The sequence below is a fragment of the Tachysurus fulvidraco genome, chromosome 11 (assembly GCF_022655615.1).
Source record: "Tachysurus fulvidraco isolate hzauxx_2018 chromosome 11, HZAU_PFXX_2.0, whole genome shotgun sequence".
Classification (NCBI taxonomy): domain Eukaryota; kingdom Metazoa; phylum Chordata; class Actinopteri; order Siluriformes; family Bagridae; genus Tachysurus; species Tachysurus fulvidraco.
The window spans coordinates 9,745,152-9,764,613 of NC_062528.1; the positions used below are offsets into that span (position 1 = coordinate 9,745,152).

General features: G+C 39.5%; 1 protein-coding gene across 2 annotated transcripts in view; it reads right to left on the bottom strand.

Moving 5' to 3' along the window:
• Positions 1 to 470: 470 nt before the first annotated feature.
• Positions 471 to 19,462, bottom strand: part of mettl16 (methyltransferase 16, N6-methyladenosin) — a 32,814-nt gene continuing 13,822 nt past the window's right edge. Inside the window, exons 3-10 of one of the 2 annotated variants that reach the window (XM_047820328.1) lie at positions 15,113 to 15,300; positions 13,102 to 13,242; positions 12,893 to 13,005; positions 12,517 to 12,659; positions 8,416 to 8,485; positions 6,164 to 6,253; positions 1,417 to 1,605; positions 471 to 1,129 (exon numbers count right to left, since the gene is read on the bottom strand). In XM_047820328.1, the coding sequence (XP_047676284.1) occupies positions 644 to 1,129; positions 1,417 to 1,605; positions 6,164 to 6,253; positions 8,416 to 8,485; positions 12,517 to 12,659; positions 12,893 to 13,005; positions 13,102 to 13,242; positions 15,113 to 15,300 (1,420 nt within the window). In that variant the 3' untranslated portion in view covers positions 471 to 643. The remainder of the gene's footprint in view (positions 1,130 to 1,416; positions 1,606 to 6,163; positions 6,254 to 8,415; positions 8,486 to 12,516; positions 12,660 to 12,892; positions 13,006 to 13,101; positions 13,243 to 15,112; positions 15,301 to 19,462) is intronic. The other variant, XM_027148203.2, reaches the window with a different exon arrangement.

Genomic DNA, 19,462 nt, shown 5'->3' on the forward strand with positions numbered 1-19,462 from the left:
ACTGCTTCCAACTGTTACTTCCTGAACCTCTGATGCCTTCCTGTTATCCATGTCGGCCCACTACACACTTCTGTCCACAGGCCCAGATTTCCTGCTAGGAAACCACAGAGGTATTCCAGGGACAGGAAATGGCACTCTGCACAAGCATCTTCACAAAAAGCTGTAAATCAAAATCAAATTAGTAAAGCACAACTGGATACTCGGAATTCTGCTATTCTCATGAATTGGGTTAACGAGATTCTTAATGAGAAAGCTGGAACCATGAGAGAACTAAGATATCGGTGCCGACATAAATCAAGGGACTAATTACATACAAATGGACCTTTCCTTTTTTAATAGTTTACATGGGCAAAAATCTTGCAAACAGAGTAAATAATCTACTAGCTAGTCTAATCAAAGACGAGCACAGAGAACATAATGTAATATGAATGAATCCACATTTTTAAATCAAAGAAAGATTCTGAACCATGAACAATTAAAATGTTTATTACAAATGTAACAAAGCCAAACACTGAATAAAACATTTCACCGTTGTCTCTGAAACTGTACTGTACTGGCAGACTTACAGGAAATCACAACCTCGGTATAGTTCATATACTCAGTTTGTTAATAAAACCAGATGTTAAAAAAGAAATTGCAGGAGTTAAATGGACCTGGCTACACGGCGAAAGAGAGAGTTCTTGATGCATGTGCATAGCTGATTCATCAGGTCTTTATTCTGACCCTCCACCCAGTGCATCTCCACCAACACATCACTGTCTTCCACTTTCACATTCATAAGGCATTTAAACAGGAAGTTGTGGACTGAGCTGGAGCTTGGGGAAATATCAGAGACACTGGACCCCTGTTCCTGTTTGCTGGGGGTCTCAAAGCGGACATCTGTATCTTTGTCAGAGTCCTGTTTTGTCTTGGATTCTTCTCCATTACTGTGAGGATAAGTAACGTCCTGTGTTAGTGTCGGGTCCATGCTCTCAGCGGTGGGAGTGTCAGGTTCTGGGGCTTTGTGGAGCTCACGAAGCTGTCGGCTCTGTTCACGACGTTTCTGCCGCGCATGGATCCAGGTGTTCTCTACAGCAGTCAGGAAGAGGCTGAGTTCTGAGTCGCAGGAAGGCACGCGGTTGTGCAACACCTGAGGACACAGCACAAGTTTATACCACGACTGTTATACAGCTTGATAGAGATCACCTTTCCCCTAAAATCACTGGTTCTCAAACTGGAATCCATGAAGTGAAACCAGGAAGCTTGTGATTTTTTATTTAGACACAGTGGTGAAAAACACAACCCACCATTAATGAATCATATGAATAATCCATACCTAGTTTTGTTAAGGTCTGTTATAGAAAGCTCACTGGGGCTAATAATTAAAATATTATTGTACATGATAAAATAAAGTAAAGAATGTGTGTGTGTGTTTACCTTCAGGTCTGTTAGAACAGTCTCCAACCAGTAGGTGACACTCTCCACATGGCTGGAGTGTTTCTGGCCGACGCCGAGTGCCTGAGAGTGCAGTTCTGCTGCGGTGGCTTCTACTACGGTGAAGGTCAGGGGCTTACGTGCCTTCTCCAGCTTACGCTTCTTGTTTGGTGGAGACTGGAACACACAGACCAAGTGTGACAGAAATTATCCAAAGCAGTCCCTAAAAATACCAAAAATTGCCTTAATTCAGTTAAATGTAGATAAAATTAAATGTAGGTGATTAGAAGTAAACTTATTTTCTAATAAGTTATTTATCCATTTTCCAAATTATTAATTATTTTTATTTTAAGTACTCTGGCATTTAAGATTTATTCTAGCTCTATTAAAACTGCTAAAGTATTTCATCCATGAAAAGTGCAGCAATATGTATCCTGGGGTAGGATTTTGAATTCTTTAAATTAAAAAAAAATGTATTAAAAATTTAAATTGAAAAAAAATCATAAATGCAGATGACAAGAAAACTGTTAAATACCTAAAAACAAATCTGAACCAGAACATGACCCAGCCTGTTTGTTTGAGAAAGTGACAACTTTTCATATTCGTGTTAAATGTGATACAAATCAGACTGCAGATCTAATGCTAAAGTTTGCTCTATGGCAATATAAAATACATGTGCAGACTGGAAACTTTAAGCATTGAACAACTGAATGAATCTGACATCGCTATGATCTGAGACCTCCAGCAGAGGGCAGCAATGCACAATTGAGGATTTAAAGGTGTGGCTGCTCCTGAGCCTGACCTTGGCTTACAGTGGAGTAAATATACCATCACTGTCTGAGATGTGTGCACGCCATATGTCAAGTGTCTGACACATAGGGACGTCTGGGCTAGATATTAGACGAGAGGTCAGTACATATAAACATATAATAAACAAAATTCCTTTCCTTGTCACACATAACACCTCACAATGACTATTATAATGAATCTATTACTATTAAATATAAAACACACACACAAACACATATATGCATTTATATCTGGACAGTAAACAAGGGGATGCTATAGTCAATGATAAACTGCATGTATCTAGTCCAGGATATAAAATTAACTGAATATAATTGAGTGTATTTTTATGTCAAAAAAGATAAACAAAATATATAAATCTGCAGGCTCCATTCCTCACAATCACACAATTTGTTCATTGCAATCATAAAAATCTTTAGCTTTAATACAAAACAATCATGTTTATAAATCTCTGAATAATGAGGTCAGGACACAAGCAGCAATGTGACCCTCCTACAGTAAGCCTTGAGCCGAAGCTCATGTTTCTACAAAGAAGATAATGTGCTCACACTCACACACAACAAATTAGGGACAGACATTTGCTTAAAAAACAGTATCGAAACAAGCTGTGTTAAAATATGATTAAAAGAACAAACCGCAATGCTTTTCTCAGACTTTTCAGGTCACATTAACAGATTGTACTGAACAGAAGAGCAGAGGAGGTGAGACATTTGGCAAGAGTGAAAAACAGAATGAGTCACAGTAACTTAGCTTGAGAGAGGGGCATGCATCATGAGCATTAATCTTTTCTCAAGCAGAACATTTGCAGTTATGAAGGAAAGAATCATGAGATAAAAGTGCAAACATTTACAGCAAAGCAGAAAATTACACTGACATTTAGAAAATAAAAGGACACCTATAAGCATTACATCATGCTGCTTTCTTTCACAAGATGCCTCCAATGTGTCACATGATCAGCATATTAGAAAGAGTCATCAATGATTTCTTTGCAATTCAGCCCACAAGCAGTAGCAGGTGCTAAAGGTTACAAACTGCTCCTTTAAAATAGACAGTGGCCCAGTGGTCTTGCTGTGAGCTTCCCCTCAACGATTCATGACACTCACTGAACAATTACAAACGTACAAGTAGACAAGGGAAGTATTTCATTGGTTTGGCATGCCTTCACACACAGCATGGCCTTAAAATTCAATCAGAACAGGAAACAGGAGAATCTCATAGACTGCTGTATATCAAGCCTTTGCGTTTAAGTATAAATAATTCATACTTAGACAGTGCACAACAGATGCACCAGTATTTTTACTAGTAGACCAGCAATTCAAAAACAGTACACCACTTTAAGTTTCCAGGCATAAAGCAAAAACTAATTTTTTATTGATTAACCTCATTTAACAGCTGTACAATGGCTACCATTTACATTTAAAAATTCAATGCTTTTCAGGCTACACTGATAACAATAGTAATTAAACCAATGCCGTAAATGTGCAAAGAATACATCTGTGTATTATATTCCATAATAAAACAACAATTCCATAATGTAACAACAACAATTCTTACAAGGAACTTGTAATCTGGAACTCTGTGGAAATTGTTGATTCAGAATCCCTTTATAGCTTAATAATGAATAGAGAATATGAAGGTTTTTCCACCATGTTCAACTCTGGCATCATTTGCATCTAAAAACAAGTCTGGAAGAATCCTGGATCCTGGAGAAATGTTGTCTCATTTCACTATGTACTGCAACAGCTATATATGGTTGAAATGACAATAAAAGCTTCTGGACTTGACTTGGCTTGGAACAGTCTCTTGGATTTGAGTAAGCTGACCTTACACACCTTTTTATTCTTATGGTTTGTGTTTATATGATGATGACGATAAAGTATATGTGTGGTTGTGTATGTGAGGAATAACATTTTAATCTGAGAGGCATTTTCAAAAAAGACTAAAAAAGTACATTCAGCCTGCTTTATTTATCATCTGCCTGTTTTCACCACAGCACAGACTAGTCCATGTTCCCATAGCAGCCAATAGGGAATGTATGAACTGACTGGTCTATGTATCCCCTGGTACAAAATCTAAAAACACACACTTGTAGTGCACCAGGGGGAGCCATTCTATGGCTGTTGGTCACAGAGGCTGCAAAGGCATCAGCGACACTGACAGGTATGAATCAGTTTATCGAACAATACTCCACTAATGCTCTGGATTTTAATATAAATGACTCCATATGTTACATGTAACAGGCTTGTGTTAAATCACTGGAACTGTGTATATCACATAATGATCAATGACTTGTATACAACACAATACAAGATATTCTATTGACTGAATTGTACAGAAAACAGGTTCATTGCATCTGACCCTGTTGTGTCTGCAGGACTCTGGGCCACTTAAAGCTCAGTGCTTTAAAAAACAAACAAACAGGAATTAGAATCAATAAAATTGATCAAGTCAGTTGGTCTGTGTGTGTACTGCACATGAGTATGGGCAGCTAAGGAGACCACACTGAAAAACATTTTCAGCTGCAATACTGTTTTATTATTTTACTCATGTTTTATTCAATTTCACTCTCTGTATTCTCTGTTATATAAACACGACCAGCTCTGAGCAGGAAGAAAGAACAGGAGAGTCTTTAAATAGCTGCTATTCCGATCTTGAAATAGAATCCTCAATAGCGGCACCTCCACAGACAAAAAGGTTAAACGTATTAATTATTAAACATACACAGATGCGGCTGAGCGACAGCGCGATCAGAGGTTATACTCAGAGCCTAAAAGCAGGAATAATTTTGACACGCTTCTCCATTCTGTCATTGAAGGTTTGTGAATCTGTGCTTCTTTCTCTAATGCCTCCCAATCCTGACCTCTGTCCTTTCAGGCAACGCCTTTGCTGTAAATCAATGTTTCTAACAGCTGAATGTGTTGGATGAGCAGATAGCAGAGCACGTCTTCCTTCCCCATGTTCCTTTCTCCATCCCTCTTTCTCGGTGTGCGAGAGACAGTTTCTCGCTTTCGTCTCGGTGAAAGGAGGATCATATTCCATATCCATGGTCCTGTCACACTTTTCATGATCTCACAACTGTATTAGAGACAAATCTGTCAATCAGGTTGATCTGGTTTCTATAATGGGACCAAGCTGGGCTCAGAAAAAACAGATTAACAGACATACAGGACAGGCTTTTTGTGTATGTGCATGAGTGTGTGTGTTAGCTAGCGAGCGAGCGAGAGAGAGAGAGAGAGAGAGAGAGAGAGAGAGAGAGAGAGAGAGAGAGAGAGAGAGAGAGAGAGAGAGAGAGAGATGGGGAGGGGATTTAGTACGTCTTATTTACTTTGCCATCTGGCTTAAGAGTGATTACTATGACATGAGTTAAATAAACAGATAGATAAATAAGAATAAATGCACACAAATATACATTTTCATTAAAAGATTCAAATCACGTCTAAATAAAACACTGTGTTCAGTGATCCCAGATGTGTGTGTAGTGGCTCATGGTGTGATAAGGAGAGTGGAATGCAGACAGAAATGTAGGCCAATCTTTCTGCTCAAGTGCCCTCCACAAAGGCATGCAGGGAAGTTGGGAAAGACTGGATGTATTCCACTGCCCGCCCCTTTCACAAAGCCTTACACTTCTCTCTCTCATTCTCTTGATCACTCCCTCCCGCTACAAGAGCATGGCTATACAGCACAGCCCTGCTGCCCTGGAGACCGTTGCCAGGCTACAGCAACTGGGGAAGAGGACTAGACTGCAGGGAGCAGTCAGTGTGTGCCTAATGGAATGGACCGGGTTTGCATTATTAACACGGTCACCGATCTGGAGATGCATGAATATTCTGCCAGTGTGGCTTTCCCTCAGCTGAACCTAGACACACACACAAACACCCAAGCAGCTCAGTAGGTCACAGCAGGACCTTTTCCACAGAAGGTAGAGCACCGAACTGAAACTTACTGGCATTGTCACATCCTCATAGAAGCTCCAGGCCAAAGCCCAACGCATGGTGCGCCCCTGACAGAACTCAGTGTGTGTTACTTTGGGGACCTGTTCAAACAAAATAAGAGATAACAGAAGCTGTGATCAACAGCAGCACAGAAAGAATTCTTTACAGATTAATCATTTTATTTTAAACGACTCTCCTACTAATAATCGTAGCATAAAACCAAAGGAGTCTTTTAATGCCTGGAAAACGTGTGATAAAAATATTCTTATAACAATAATATGTATATGAATATGTAAAATAACCATGCCCCCATTTCCTCCTGCCATCACAAACAACTGGTCAACTATCTAACTGCTAGAAAACTGACCTGCAATTCACAGACACAATTTCAGTATGCGAGTGATTTGTCATACTTTCAGCAAATTTTATATATATATATATATATATATATATACACACACACACACACACACACACACACACACAACACTGAGGAAACATGCAATTAACTGCAACATGGGTCTAGTTATGAGATTTGATTACTGCTCACTAAAGTTGCAATCAGGACATGAAATTATGAACACCTCTCTTACTCAGTGATGCTTTGGTTTAGATCAGTTTGCAAGCCCTAATTGGACCAGATTACTTTTACACAAAGAGGTGGTATAATGTAATTATTATTGAAGCTTCTCTCTATTCAATCATTTGGGTATGGGAATCAATCATTTTAGTCATGTTTATGGATTGTGCATTCCTGTGGCTGAAATAAAATTTGCCATTTGGTAATTTCTATAAAATGACCAGCAGAAATATCCTCATGTAATACAGTTTATCCCAAGTGATCAATCATAAATAGCCCGGCCACACACACACACACACACACTACGGATGCTTATGATAAAGCTCAAAACAATGTATTTGAATAAATATAATGTATATGCAGTACAGTAGTAGATTTTATTGTGATGACCATCTCTCCTATCTATGATTTACAGAGAGTCTACTTATGCTGTGCAGTTCAATTCTGATTACTAAAGGCATCATCCGGAAACATGACATGCTCCATGTCCAAAAAAGCTGAATAGTAATAGTGAATAGTACCTAAGAAGGGTCTTACTACTGTATGATACCCCTAAAAGTTTCCAGGTACAGTGTCATCAAATAATAATTTGAATGTGGGATGAAATGTGTAAAAAGATGTGGAATGGATTATTCATTTCAGGTTTGCAATTGCTGTAATTAAAAGTTCATTTTAAATGGGTAAATGTGAATTCAGGAAATAGGGAAATTGTATTTAAACTTTTTAGGAATTCACTTATTAATTAATTGGTAAGAAAATTTCAAACAGTCATTTAAAACACATAAAGCATATCCTAATCTCTCATCTCCATCCACAAGAGACCTAAATGCAGCTTGCTAGTTAATAACTGGCTGCAGACAGCAAGTTAACTAAAAGTAGCTGCTGCATGCAGCGCTTAGGGAGTCTGTAGATCATCAAGTAAATCCTTTCCACCTGAAGAGCATCTGTGGCCAGGTGTGAAATGATGCACTTCTACACGTTAATCATGGATCACTGCTGTATGTATAGAACTGGATAGGAACAGCCTTTCTATAATCCCACTCTATTCTCTAATTTTACACCATCTTCACATCACTACACAAAGTAGATTATAAAAACAGGATGTAGTTAGACTACTAAATGACCTCTAAATGGCCATATGAACTAAAAGATAAAGGCAAAAAGGAGAAGAACAGGAAATGAGCAAGTGAAGGAGAGAAAGTCTCATTAGCATATTAATTAGAGACCCATTAGTTGGCTACGGGGCAGATTGGAGGTATCAGGCTAGAGTTCTGGAACACAGCCAAGTGCACCATCGCTCTGATGAGAGGTGACAGCACTCTGACACCTCCAGATGAAGAGAGGAAAGAAGGCCGATACCATCCTAATAACCTGTAAACGTGGTGAACAGCTTGCAGTCACAGCTATTAGAGAGTCCTGTTCTCACATAAAGCCGAGCCGGGGGCTTATTTGCTCTTGGGGGAGGGGACGGCAGCTAATGCCTGCTAATGAACTAATGAAATCCAGCCCATCATAGCTCTGTTTCATGGGGCATTTTCAGGGCCACTTGAGGAAAGCTGATTTAGATCAATTAACCTGCAGATTCTTCCAGCGACGTACATTTACTCATTCAGTCAGGAGAAGATTAATGAAAAACAGTACACACACGTTTGTATACATGTGGACACACGTGGCATAACTCACCCCTTGTTTTCTTAGCTCCTCTTTTAAGGGTGCCAGGCTACACTTTTTCCCCAGCATGCAGCTGTACCATCTGCAAAAGACAAAGACAGCGGCTGTGTTTACATGCACAGATAATTGTTAATCCAAATCAACTCCCATTGTAGATTTCTAATGAACTGTTTACATGTAACCTAAACTCAACACACTGCTAAAAATCGTTACATGCATGCAAAGTTACACACAAAGGGCTTACACTATATCCACCCTTCTGATGGTAAACGTTAAGTAATAAAGCTTTACACTAGATTGTAGAAAAATATGACAAATTATTTCAAAATTATAAAATGTCTTCTTTGGTCAAAGCTTTTCTTAACAATTATATTGATTGTTAGGCAAGATGTGCTTTATACATTATGAATTTGAAGTCATTTTCATTTTAATGATTATTTTAAGGGCAGCACAGAGGCAAAGACTTTCTATCCCAACTTCCATCCTGAGCTCAGGTTTCTGTCTGTGCAGAGTACTCCATGCGTCTATATGGGTTTCTTCCCATCTCCAAAAACCTGCTACATTAAATTGCCTCTAGGTGTGAACGAGTGGGGATGTGGACGGTGCCCTGTAATGACATTGTGGCCCATCCCCGCTGTATTCCCACCTCATGCTCTGTGTTCCTGAAATTGGCTCCAGACCTACCATAACCCTGACCAGGATAAACAAATTTGCGAAGACGAACAACTGAATCATCAATTTAATGAGAAAAGTGACAAATAAGAAATTCTTCAAAAATAAAGCCTGGATGCTACATTGTAATTAAATTAAGATCACTTAAATCAAAAACAGATTTAAACACCATTAATCAGTGTATTTTATTTAATTGTTACTCATACTAAATATGATTATATGGCCATAGTTATATGGCCACGTGAACATCACACCCATATGTGTAGTTTCCCCCCCAAACTGTTGCCACATAGTTGGATGTTATGATGTCATGGCATGAGGGCTGAAGAGTACTGCACATGGCTATTGACCTCAATCCCACTGAACACCTCTGGGATGGCCTGGAACACAGACTGCACCCCAATGCTCTTTCGGCACAAATCCTTATGGCCACAATCCAAAATCTAGTGGAAAGTCTTCCACGATGAGCTGTTCCCCAAGTGCATATGGGTGTGATGTTCAGGTGTCCAAAAACATATGGCCATATAATTATATGTATTATTAATAACACTTAAATGAAATAAATTAAACAATGGTGTTCCCATTTTCTTCTTAAACTGCAACAAACATTCTTTCTTCAAAGTACCTGATTTTTGCTATGGGTTTGTGTACGACACGCTGGGCATTGTGTTTGATCCCAACTCAAACATCAGAGCTGGGTGAGGACTGGAGAAAACAACTTGCGTCATTACCCAACCAGGCCCAGGACTTTGAAGTCACACAGCAGAGGAAAGGAAAAAAATCAATGCTTATATACTTCACAGTAAAATCTGAGGCTTTATCAGCCATCACTGGACACAAAAACACAGCAGAAAGGAAATCTATGTGTAACTGACTAATACACACAGGGCTTAACAACTGAAGCCCTTGAGGACCAAATAATCCATACGAATAATTGCCATCAAAGAGAGCATCCATCAGTTTAAGAGGGGAGTAGCAGTGGGAAACAAGGCTGGCACGGTGTCTAGCTGAATTCTGACTGATGGCAAACCCCCAACTCCTCAGGGGATACCCAAGTCAGGGAAGCCTGCAGGCCTACAGAATCAGTTTCATTTTTTCCTCAATAAAATATTAAAGAATCTTAATATCCACAGATGTTCTTCATGCAAACCAACCAGCACTTAAAAGGCTAAACTGATTGAAGATTATAATGAAACTGAATAGGCAAAAAAAAAAATACTACATGCTCATCCTTTAACTCACTCTAAGGAGGAAGCAATTAATATGTCAATAAGAAGTAGCTCTTGGCAATTTGTGAAATTAAATCTGTTGTGTGTGAGTGTGTGAGAGAGAGTGAGAGAGAGAGGTGGAAGAGACTGGGTCTAATAGCAGATCTATGGATTTAAAGAGGAAGAGCAATCTGTGTCTGGCTGGGTCTCTAGCAGAACACACCACTGTGTTGGTTCTGATGTCTATTATGGAACCGTTCCACCTGATCCCACTGATAAACACAAACATGCTGCTGGTCTACAACCAAGAAACTAATCCTATGTGCTTAGAGCCTCTGTCATTTCATCACCATGACAACACCACAAAATGATTTACAGGACTCATAAAAAATAAGATCTAATCCCCTTTTTAGATCAATGTTGACAAATAAGCAAAACTGAATATCTTTCAATGTACGGAGTTGGAAACAACCATTTTTTAATACCATGCTTTATTTAAGTATCTACATTCCAGGGTATAATCATGTAAATGCAGCAAAACAGTCTTTTGCATGTAAACACTTGTCACAGTCATAGAGGTAAATTCCATGATTGTGATCATCCACAGCTATTATTTTTATAGCATTTTATAACTCACATCAGGAAATGGCAAAAGTACCTTTACCTTCAATATTTAACTTGCATAGAAGCATACACAATACAAATACATACAAAAAAAAAAAACACCACCACATATCTGAAATTTTTACATCATTATTTGTAATCATTCAGACTAGAGTCAGCAGATTAACGATTAGAAGGTAACTGAAAGAACCTGTCTGTGGAAGCACCCATCTATATGGCATCATACTACTGAAATGCGACACAAAGCAGAAAACCTGCAGTACAGTCCTCTCGTCCTCTCTCTCTCTCTCTCACACACACACCCATGTACACGTTCACACACAAAATGCAACCTCTCCCCTGGGGCTTCCAGGTGTGGCTTTGTTAATCAGCTCTAATGTGCGCTGCCATGCACACACATCTGCTCCCTTTGGACAAGCCGGATGCTGCATGGGTAATCGTTTGCTTTTTCTGCCAATTAATTAAACAAACTCTGGATGACAGTTCCATCTCTGCCTCCATCTGCTGTGCCCCGTCATCAGGACAGCTTCTTCCCCTCTGCACCTCTGCAGGAGCTGGGAATAACTCACCATAACATGTAGTGCGAGGGGGAAAAGATTAAGTGAAAACTAAATGCAAGCGTTAGTTTTTCTGAATAGAAAACAGCTATTCCTGTCATTGGACCCCTCTTTCCACCGGAACACGTAAAGCTAAACACTTTTTTTTTCTATTGCCGTCCACTGAGCATTGCTGAACAGCTCAACACGTTTAGACATGTTTAAAATGACTTGACTTTGGCAAGTACATCACAATCTAAACATGGCCAGATTCACTCCCTCAGACCTCCTGCTCAAGTGGCACTGGGATTTGAACATTAATGCCACTTTTCCGTTAGACAGTGTGGACACGATCCACCCAAAACCTATCCATGTGCCTATGCTCTGTACCATGTGATCTGAGGCAGGATACACAAGTGGAGCTAAAAATAGTTCAGCCAATTGATTGGTACTCAAATTGCTTTTCAGCCATTCTAATACATTGTAATGTTTCTTTGTACTCATTTCTGAATGCTTTGGAGCAATATCACAAGTTTGTTATATAATCTACTAATGTGTTTATTATGATTATTATGATTATTATTATTCTCCAGCAAGTTTTCCCTCTCACTGATATTTAGCCCTTTTTCACATTTCTTACCCACGGTCCATGTGAAATCTGCTATTCTCAAACTCCAAATGACTTCTAATCGAATAAATACATGCCGTATGACACATCATTTCTATACATTCTGAAATGTACAAGATATCTTGTGTTATGTTTTAAGGATATTCAGCAAAGTGCGTATTCACTGTTTTCTCCATTCTTTTGGCTTTTGGTATTAAATACTAAGCTTAAAGTATTGGCAGCCTGGGCTGTATGTTCACAAGTTTGTAGTGTTTCATTATCACACATTTTTGAGAGAGGTGATACAAACAATTAGCAAATTCAAGATATGCAATTAGTCAATTACTAGACACCGCCCCACAAAACTCCACCATGGTATGCATAAATTACACATTACGTGCATGAAGCATACTAAACGTGTGTCACTATACATGTGATTGTGTGTATTTGGACGTTTGCATCAAACCTGAGTCTCGTCTTAAGCTGCACACTGTCTTGGATAATCCTTTTCACAAACTCTAGCTCCCCTCCCTCAGCCATGATTTCGGTCACGCCTCCAGTGTTGACGGAGCTGGGAGGGGGTCTGTGCGAGTTCCTCGAGTTGACGCCCTGATGGAGTAAATGAAACCAATTCAACACATTTAAACAGCCATTCTCATCAGCTGAATCAGAACATGAATTATACTTGTATTAAACAAATGCTTGTATTAGCCTGATAGAACTGATAGAACTGGAGAAATTCATTATATTCATGTAAATTAATATAAATTCAACATACACAGCTTCTATTGTTAAAGAAAATTGGCTTATGTTCAAGACTGAGATGGAGAAAACACTGTTACCTTAGCCTCTAAGTGGTTAGCAAAGAAAGGAGGATTGCACATGCAGAAATCGTACACTATCGACTCCTCCTTTAGGGCATCCATTAGCAAGGTCTTTTGGGGCACCTTCACCACTGCAACGCACACAAAGGCACACAAGATCAAATCTCACACAAGCTCAGATAAAAAAACAATACGAATTCCTGATTGGTGAATGTACAGACTCAAACCTTTTATCAGGTCTGCCATGTTGTTTTGTTCAACATTTTTCTTAGCGTAAGTATAACAGATGTCATCCACCTCTGTTGCAAGAAAGTACCAGCCATTCATTGAGGCTCCCAACAGGGGGTAGATACAGGAGGCCCCCGTACCTGCAAGCACACAGACACACACATTCAAATGCATCCACACACAAACGCACACAAAGAAGACAAAGCACTTACATGCTGTTCCAACCCAAGTCTGCCATCTCAATAATATTTCATTACACACACGATTCCAATTGAAGAAGAACATAATGTACTGGAACCCCATTATTGATGAATCACCAAGTTGCTCAATTTCACTGATACATACTGTCTTCATTATATGCTCATGTATTATTTTAATGAAGAGGAAAATAAAATAAAATAAAAAAATGGTTAAAACAACACTATGGATGAAACAAATTGCAAACAAAAAAATACAGAAAATGAAATTGTGTAAAAAAAATAAATAAAAATAAAAAGATCTAAAAGGAGTTAGTCAGTTAGCACAAGGAAGTGTGTTAACACGTTGACCTGAACTGACAGACACCCCACCAAAATGACAGATCAGGTCTCTAATGCAATAATGTGCAGCAGGTCACCTCTGTTCATCCATTATTTACCGTCCCACGTCTGCTACTCTCAGGATGTCTGACAGACAAAAAGGCTTCTGAAGCCTGAGTTAAACAGTTACATCAGGCCAATTCATCATGTTTGGGACAGTAAAACCACATAGAGACAAATAACTCAATAACATCGCCTCAATTTAATAACACTCACTGAGAAACTGGAAAAGGAACAATAAACAGATGGACAGCTGTGTAAGGATTTCTTCTACTTCCCTTAGAAACAAAGCACACACAAAAGCAGAGCAGTGACAAGGACATCCTAGTGACCAAAGATCCTTTGAGCGAGGGAGGGAGAGAGGGAGGGGAAAGATTTGGAGGAGCTTTATCTTGTCTAGAAATCACCACCAGACATCTGCCTATTAGTAAACCTACTGGCACCGCTGGCACAGTGTGAGAACCAGGGCTTTTCACACAGCATGTGACACACACTGCTCTGTCTCTCTCCATCTGTTTCCTATATGACAAGTCAGAATTCGAATAAATGTTCTTGTGACTTGCATGGTAATGACTTTAGAACAAAGCAAGTAAGAGCTTGTCCAGTGCTTCAGTATTTTAGGGCAGAGTTTATTTACGCAATGCCCACTGACCCACAAACACAAGTGCTAATACAAGCTAGCAATATTGACTACTGTCTTACATGACATATTAGCTTAATGTTAGCTAGCTTGCTAGAGAAATTACATTACATGAAGTTAGCCAGCTTTCTTGTGATCTTGGATAATAGGCCACAAAATATAATTATCTAACCTAATATTAGCTATATATGCAACAACTCTGGCTACTGATTTCCACAATATATGCTTGCTAGTAGTCTTAGCTACCGCTTTACACACAACAACAACTTATTTAATGTTAGCGATCTTGTCTACTGCTTCAATCATTATCATATATAGCCCAATGGAAGCCAGCTTTTTTGGCTAGTTGAAAACAAAATTAATAATTAAATCAATGCGTGTTAGTTTTAATATAGACAGAAATGGCATGTTTAAACAATAGAATAAATAATTAGTCTAGCCTGCTAGCTTCCTTGGCTACATGTTCAAACAAAACATAGTTATCCTAGCAAACCTAAGAAACTAACTTTAAAAAAAAAAAGACAAATATTAAAGAACACACTGATAACATGCTTCCGTTCTGACAATCTACTTTAACCTCTAAGACAAAAGACGATGATGGCATTACAGCTTAAATCTCTGCCCAGAACTAGCTTCAAAACTACACTTTCACTGTTCAGAGTGTCGTGGGAATGTGCCATCAGTCACCTCACCTGCATAATGATCAGAAAACAGGCAACTGTGTGTAAAGCCTGTGTGCTGCTGAGAGCAGAGAACCGGGGATGTGCTACTGTGTTAAAAAACTGTGGGTACCGATATCAATGCCCCTGCGTGGACTGCCCTGCCCTCCGGTCAGATCCTCCACCCAGTGGATGTAGTTGAGGCGCAGAGGGACGGTGGGGATGAGCCGCTCCAAAGGAATCTCAATACTCAGGCCAAAGTCTTCCTTTAGCAGTGTGCATGTGAGAGCACGCACTGCCTCAGGGTCTTTAAAATTCAGCCTACAGGACAGTAAGGAGTGTGAGAAGAAAATGGAGGAAAGAGAGAGAGAGAGAGAGAGAGAGAGAGAGAGAGAGAGAGAGAGAGAGAGAGAGAGAGGGAGGGAGAGAGGGAGGGAGAGAGAGAGGGAGAGAGAGAGGGAGGAGAGAGAGATCAGTTTTTCTCATCATGAAAAACAATAAGCTTTCAATGTACTTCCATTGTGGTTCTTAGAATGTATTTCTCTACTGAAATTTACCAAAAAACAATTATTATTTATTTTTTATAGTATATAAAGTATGCACATGATGCACAATTATGTATGCTACTATTTAATATGTTTAGAAAATAAATAAGTATCTGTTAAACAAATCCTAAGCATGAAACTATTATATTCATTCTTTCTTCGTGTCAGTCTCGGATACTGTGATGGTGGGAATTTCGAACACTAAAGACAGACTAAAATGCCATTGTGTCATATCTTCTGTAGTTTTAGGGGATTTTTCTGGGATTTGACCGATCTGTGTGAAAATGGTTAAAGTTCATATGGATCCTATGAAATGCAGAATAGAGCTAAACACCAATAACAAGAAAACATTACTGTGCAAAAATCATGCAACAAAATTTGACCTTAAAGTCTTAGATTTAGGATGATATAACAGTATGGGACTACTAATGTTGTTTTAGACTGTGACAAATAAATGCTGTATAACATTTGAGAATAATTCATACCAATATGAATGTTTATTAAAAATAGCAGACTGTGATAAATTGTGCTTTGATGCAGAATATTGCAGGAAAGATTTGTGAAGCATCTAAGAATCGATTCTTTTCCCTCACCCCAACATGCATTAATAAAACACGCAGTAAAGAGGCTTTCAGCTCGTTAGTGCTGATCACACCAATGTCCACACTGATGGAGTGACACAACCGAGTCACATCTCTCTATTTGCGCTGGCTCCCTGATGGTGTGTGCATTATCAACACCAGAAAACCACGGATTACCCGCACCGCTCCACTCCTAATGTATTCTGCAGCACAGAGAGCACGTGTGGAGCAGAAAGAAGAAGATAGGTATAATTAAGGCAACTCTATTCACACCTCCCAATATGTAATTAGACGCTTCCTTGTGAGGAGGGGAGTCTGGCACCTCTTGAAAGAAAGGGTTTGCATGTGTGTTTTGTGTGTCTCTCAGCAAGAGAGCTTAGAATCGAGTCTTGGCATGTAAAATGCTGTTGTGTTGTCGAGTGATCAGCCTGCAATGCACTCTTAAAAACACCTGCAGTGAGCTCTAACCACTGCAGTTGCTTACACAAGGACACTCCTGCTGAAGAATACGAAAAACACTACACTAACAGACGTCGCCAGACCCTCAACTTGAAACAGCGTCGTATGGATGCCGAGATTCATCAAAACAGCCATCAAAACACTTACAACCTAGAAAACTTCACAAGCATTTACACGTTAACATTTCCTGCGCCAATATCACAAATTGATTCAGAAATGATCAATGAATCGTGCAGCACTAACTGAAGCTTTGGGACCCACTAGGAATCAGACAGAATTTGGAGGTGCGTTTTATACAGAAAATCTAAAATCTAATCGAACACAACAACACAGGAAGAACATAGACGCTATTATTCTAAAAACAACTGAAAGCTAGTTTACACAAAAACAACATCTGGAATAAATGATTTAATTTTATGGTGCCAGCGGGTACTGCTGCTTCGTCTCAGCTCAGTGCTTCCTGGTTTGAGGTTATTGTCTGCATGGATCTCTCTAGGTTTCTTTGGGTTCCTCATGCTTTCCAAAAAAAAAAAAAAAAGAGAGAGAGAGAAGAGAGAGAGATGAGAAACAGAGATATAAAGCGAGATAAAGTGTTAGCTGGCTTTCAGAGTGTTAACCGGGACATAAGTACTACTTGAAAGTGATGAGTAAACTTGCTGTAGGATGTTTGTATTCTGGCTGATTTACAGCGATCAGACTATAAATCACAGTTATCACCCTCAGTGGACTTCCCTGCAGTTCACGTATCGTCTAAGCCGCTCCACGGACGATGCCACTGCCACGGCCCTTCATTTAGCCCTCACCCACCTGGACAACACGTGCAAATGCTGTTCATAGACTTTAATTCAGCATTCAACACAATCATCCCTCAGCACATGATTGAGACGCTGAGCCTGCTGGGACTGTACACCTCCCTCTGCAACTGGATTCTGGACTTCCTGACTGGGAGACCTCGTCCACTCCGGATCAGGAACAGCATCTCCAGCACCACCACACTAAGAACTGGAGCCCCTCAGGGCTGGGTGCTCAGCCCACTGCTGTTCACCTTGCTTACTCACGCCTGTGTAGCAATGAACAGATTGAACCATATCATCAAGTTCTTCTCTTTCTTACATTCAGATACCACTGCTTCTGTTCGAATCTCAGCATGTCTGGCAGCCATATCATCGTGGATGAGGGCTCATCAGTTGAAGCTCAATTCTAGCAAAACTGAACTGCTGATCATCCCAGGTGATTCAACCCCAGGTCATGATCTTGCAATATCCCTGCAGAACGATCTGATCTCCCCTTCAGTCACAGCTCGCAACCTTGGGGTATCCATGGACACTCAACTGTCCTTTTCCTCGCATGTTGCTAACGTGACATGCTCATTTTGGTTCCTTCTCTACAACATTAGAAGGATTCTGCTATTACTTGATGCTCAGGTTCTTGTTCAGTCTCCTGTCATCTCAAGACTGGACTACTGCACCGTACCGCTAACAGGTCTACCTATGAACGCAATTCGTTCTCTGCAAATGTATCCAAAATGCAGCTGCATGACTTCTTTTCAACGTGCCCAAGTTCTCGCATACCACCCCGCTCCTGCGATCCCTCCAATGGCTTCAAGTAGCTGCATGTATCAGATTCAAAACAATAATGCTTGCCTAACAAAGCCAAAAATGGAACAGCTCCCTCTTACATCAAAGGCCTCATCACTCCTAGCACTGCACCTCGCACCCTCAGAGCTACCAGCACTGCTCGACTGGTCCCACCATCTCTCCGAGTAAGAGGTAAGTATACTACAAGACTCTTCTCTATTCTGGCACCAAGTGGAATAAACTTCCTCTAGGTGTCCGGACAGCTGAGTCACTGGCTATTTTCAAACTAGGTTGAAGACCTACATATTCATGAAACACTTCAACTAGCACATTCTTCCCTGTTTGTTGTATGTGTAGTTACCAAAAGACACACTCTTCCAATATACATCCATGTCTACAGCGCCACCATATCAAACTGTTTACATGCTGTTCTACACACAGTTTTTGCTTTTTGCTCATGCTGCCTTGCACATTTAAGTCGACTGCTGTTTGCACAATACAATACCTCATGTAACTGCTGCTACTATATTAAGTGTTCATTTCAGTATTTCTGCACATATACTATAGAACATAGTGTGTACACTGGTCGACGCTGCTTTTGTGTATTTTCATTTTGTGTAATGTTTTGTATTGTTTGCACTGTCTTTTGTCTTGCACTGTTTGTACCAGGTTGCACATATGCACTTTATGTGGCTAGGACTAACTTACTTTAAGTCCGTAGCTCTGTCTTTGTTCTATGTAGCAACAACTCCTGGCACTACATAGAACTGTGTCAGATATATACGGTTAAAATGACAATAAAAGCTTTTTGACTTGACGTGAGTGTATTTATGATGGTCGTCACACTAAATATTCAATGCAAATCCAATTTTTTTTCTACTGTAATAAGTGCTAATTAGAAGGCTTGCAGTCAGGCTTTTCATTAATAGATAAAAAGCTTACCAGTGAGGCAAAAATCCAACCCAAAATCCTAAACCATCACTTCTCTACAAGTCCTTTCAGACACCATCTATATTTCTGTTCATTGTATACTTGACCAGGTTTTAAGTGTGGTTTTGATGTACAATGACAGTCAAAAAGAGTTATCTTTATGCTGAAGAAAAAAAAGTTAAACCTCTCTCCTCAGGACGGGTTTTTTTATTTTTAAAAAGCTTTAAAAGGACAAAGCTCACAAACATAAATAGACAAATGGTCAGTCTGTGTGACTAATAGACCCATTTTTCAGACTAAAAATGGCAAAAATTATTTTCTTAACTTCATCAAGTACAATACTGGTGTCTGATACAAAAAAGTAAAAATAATGATGAGCGGAACGACAGTA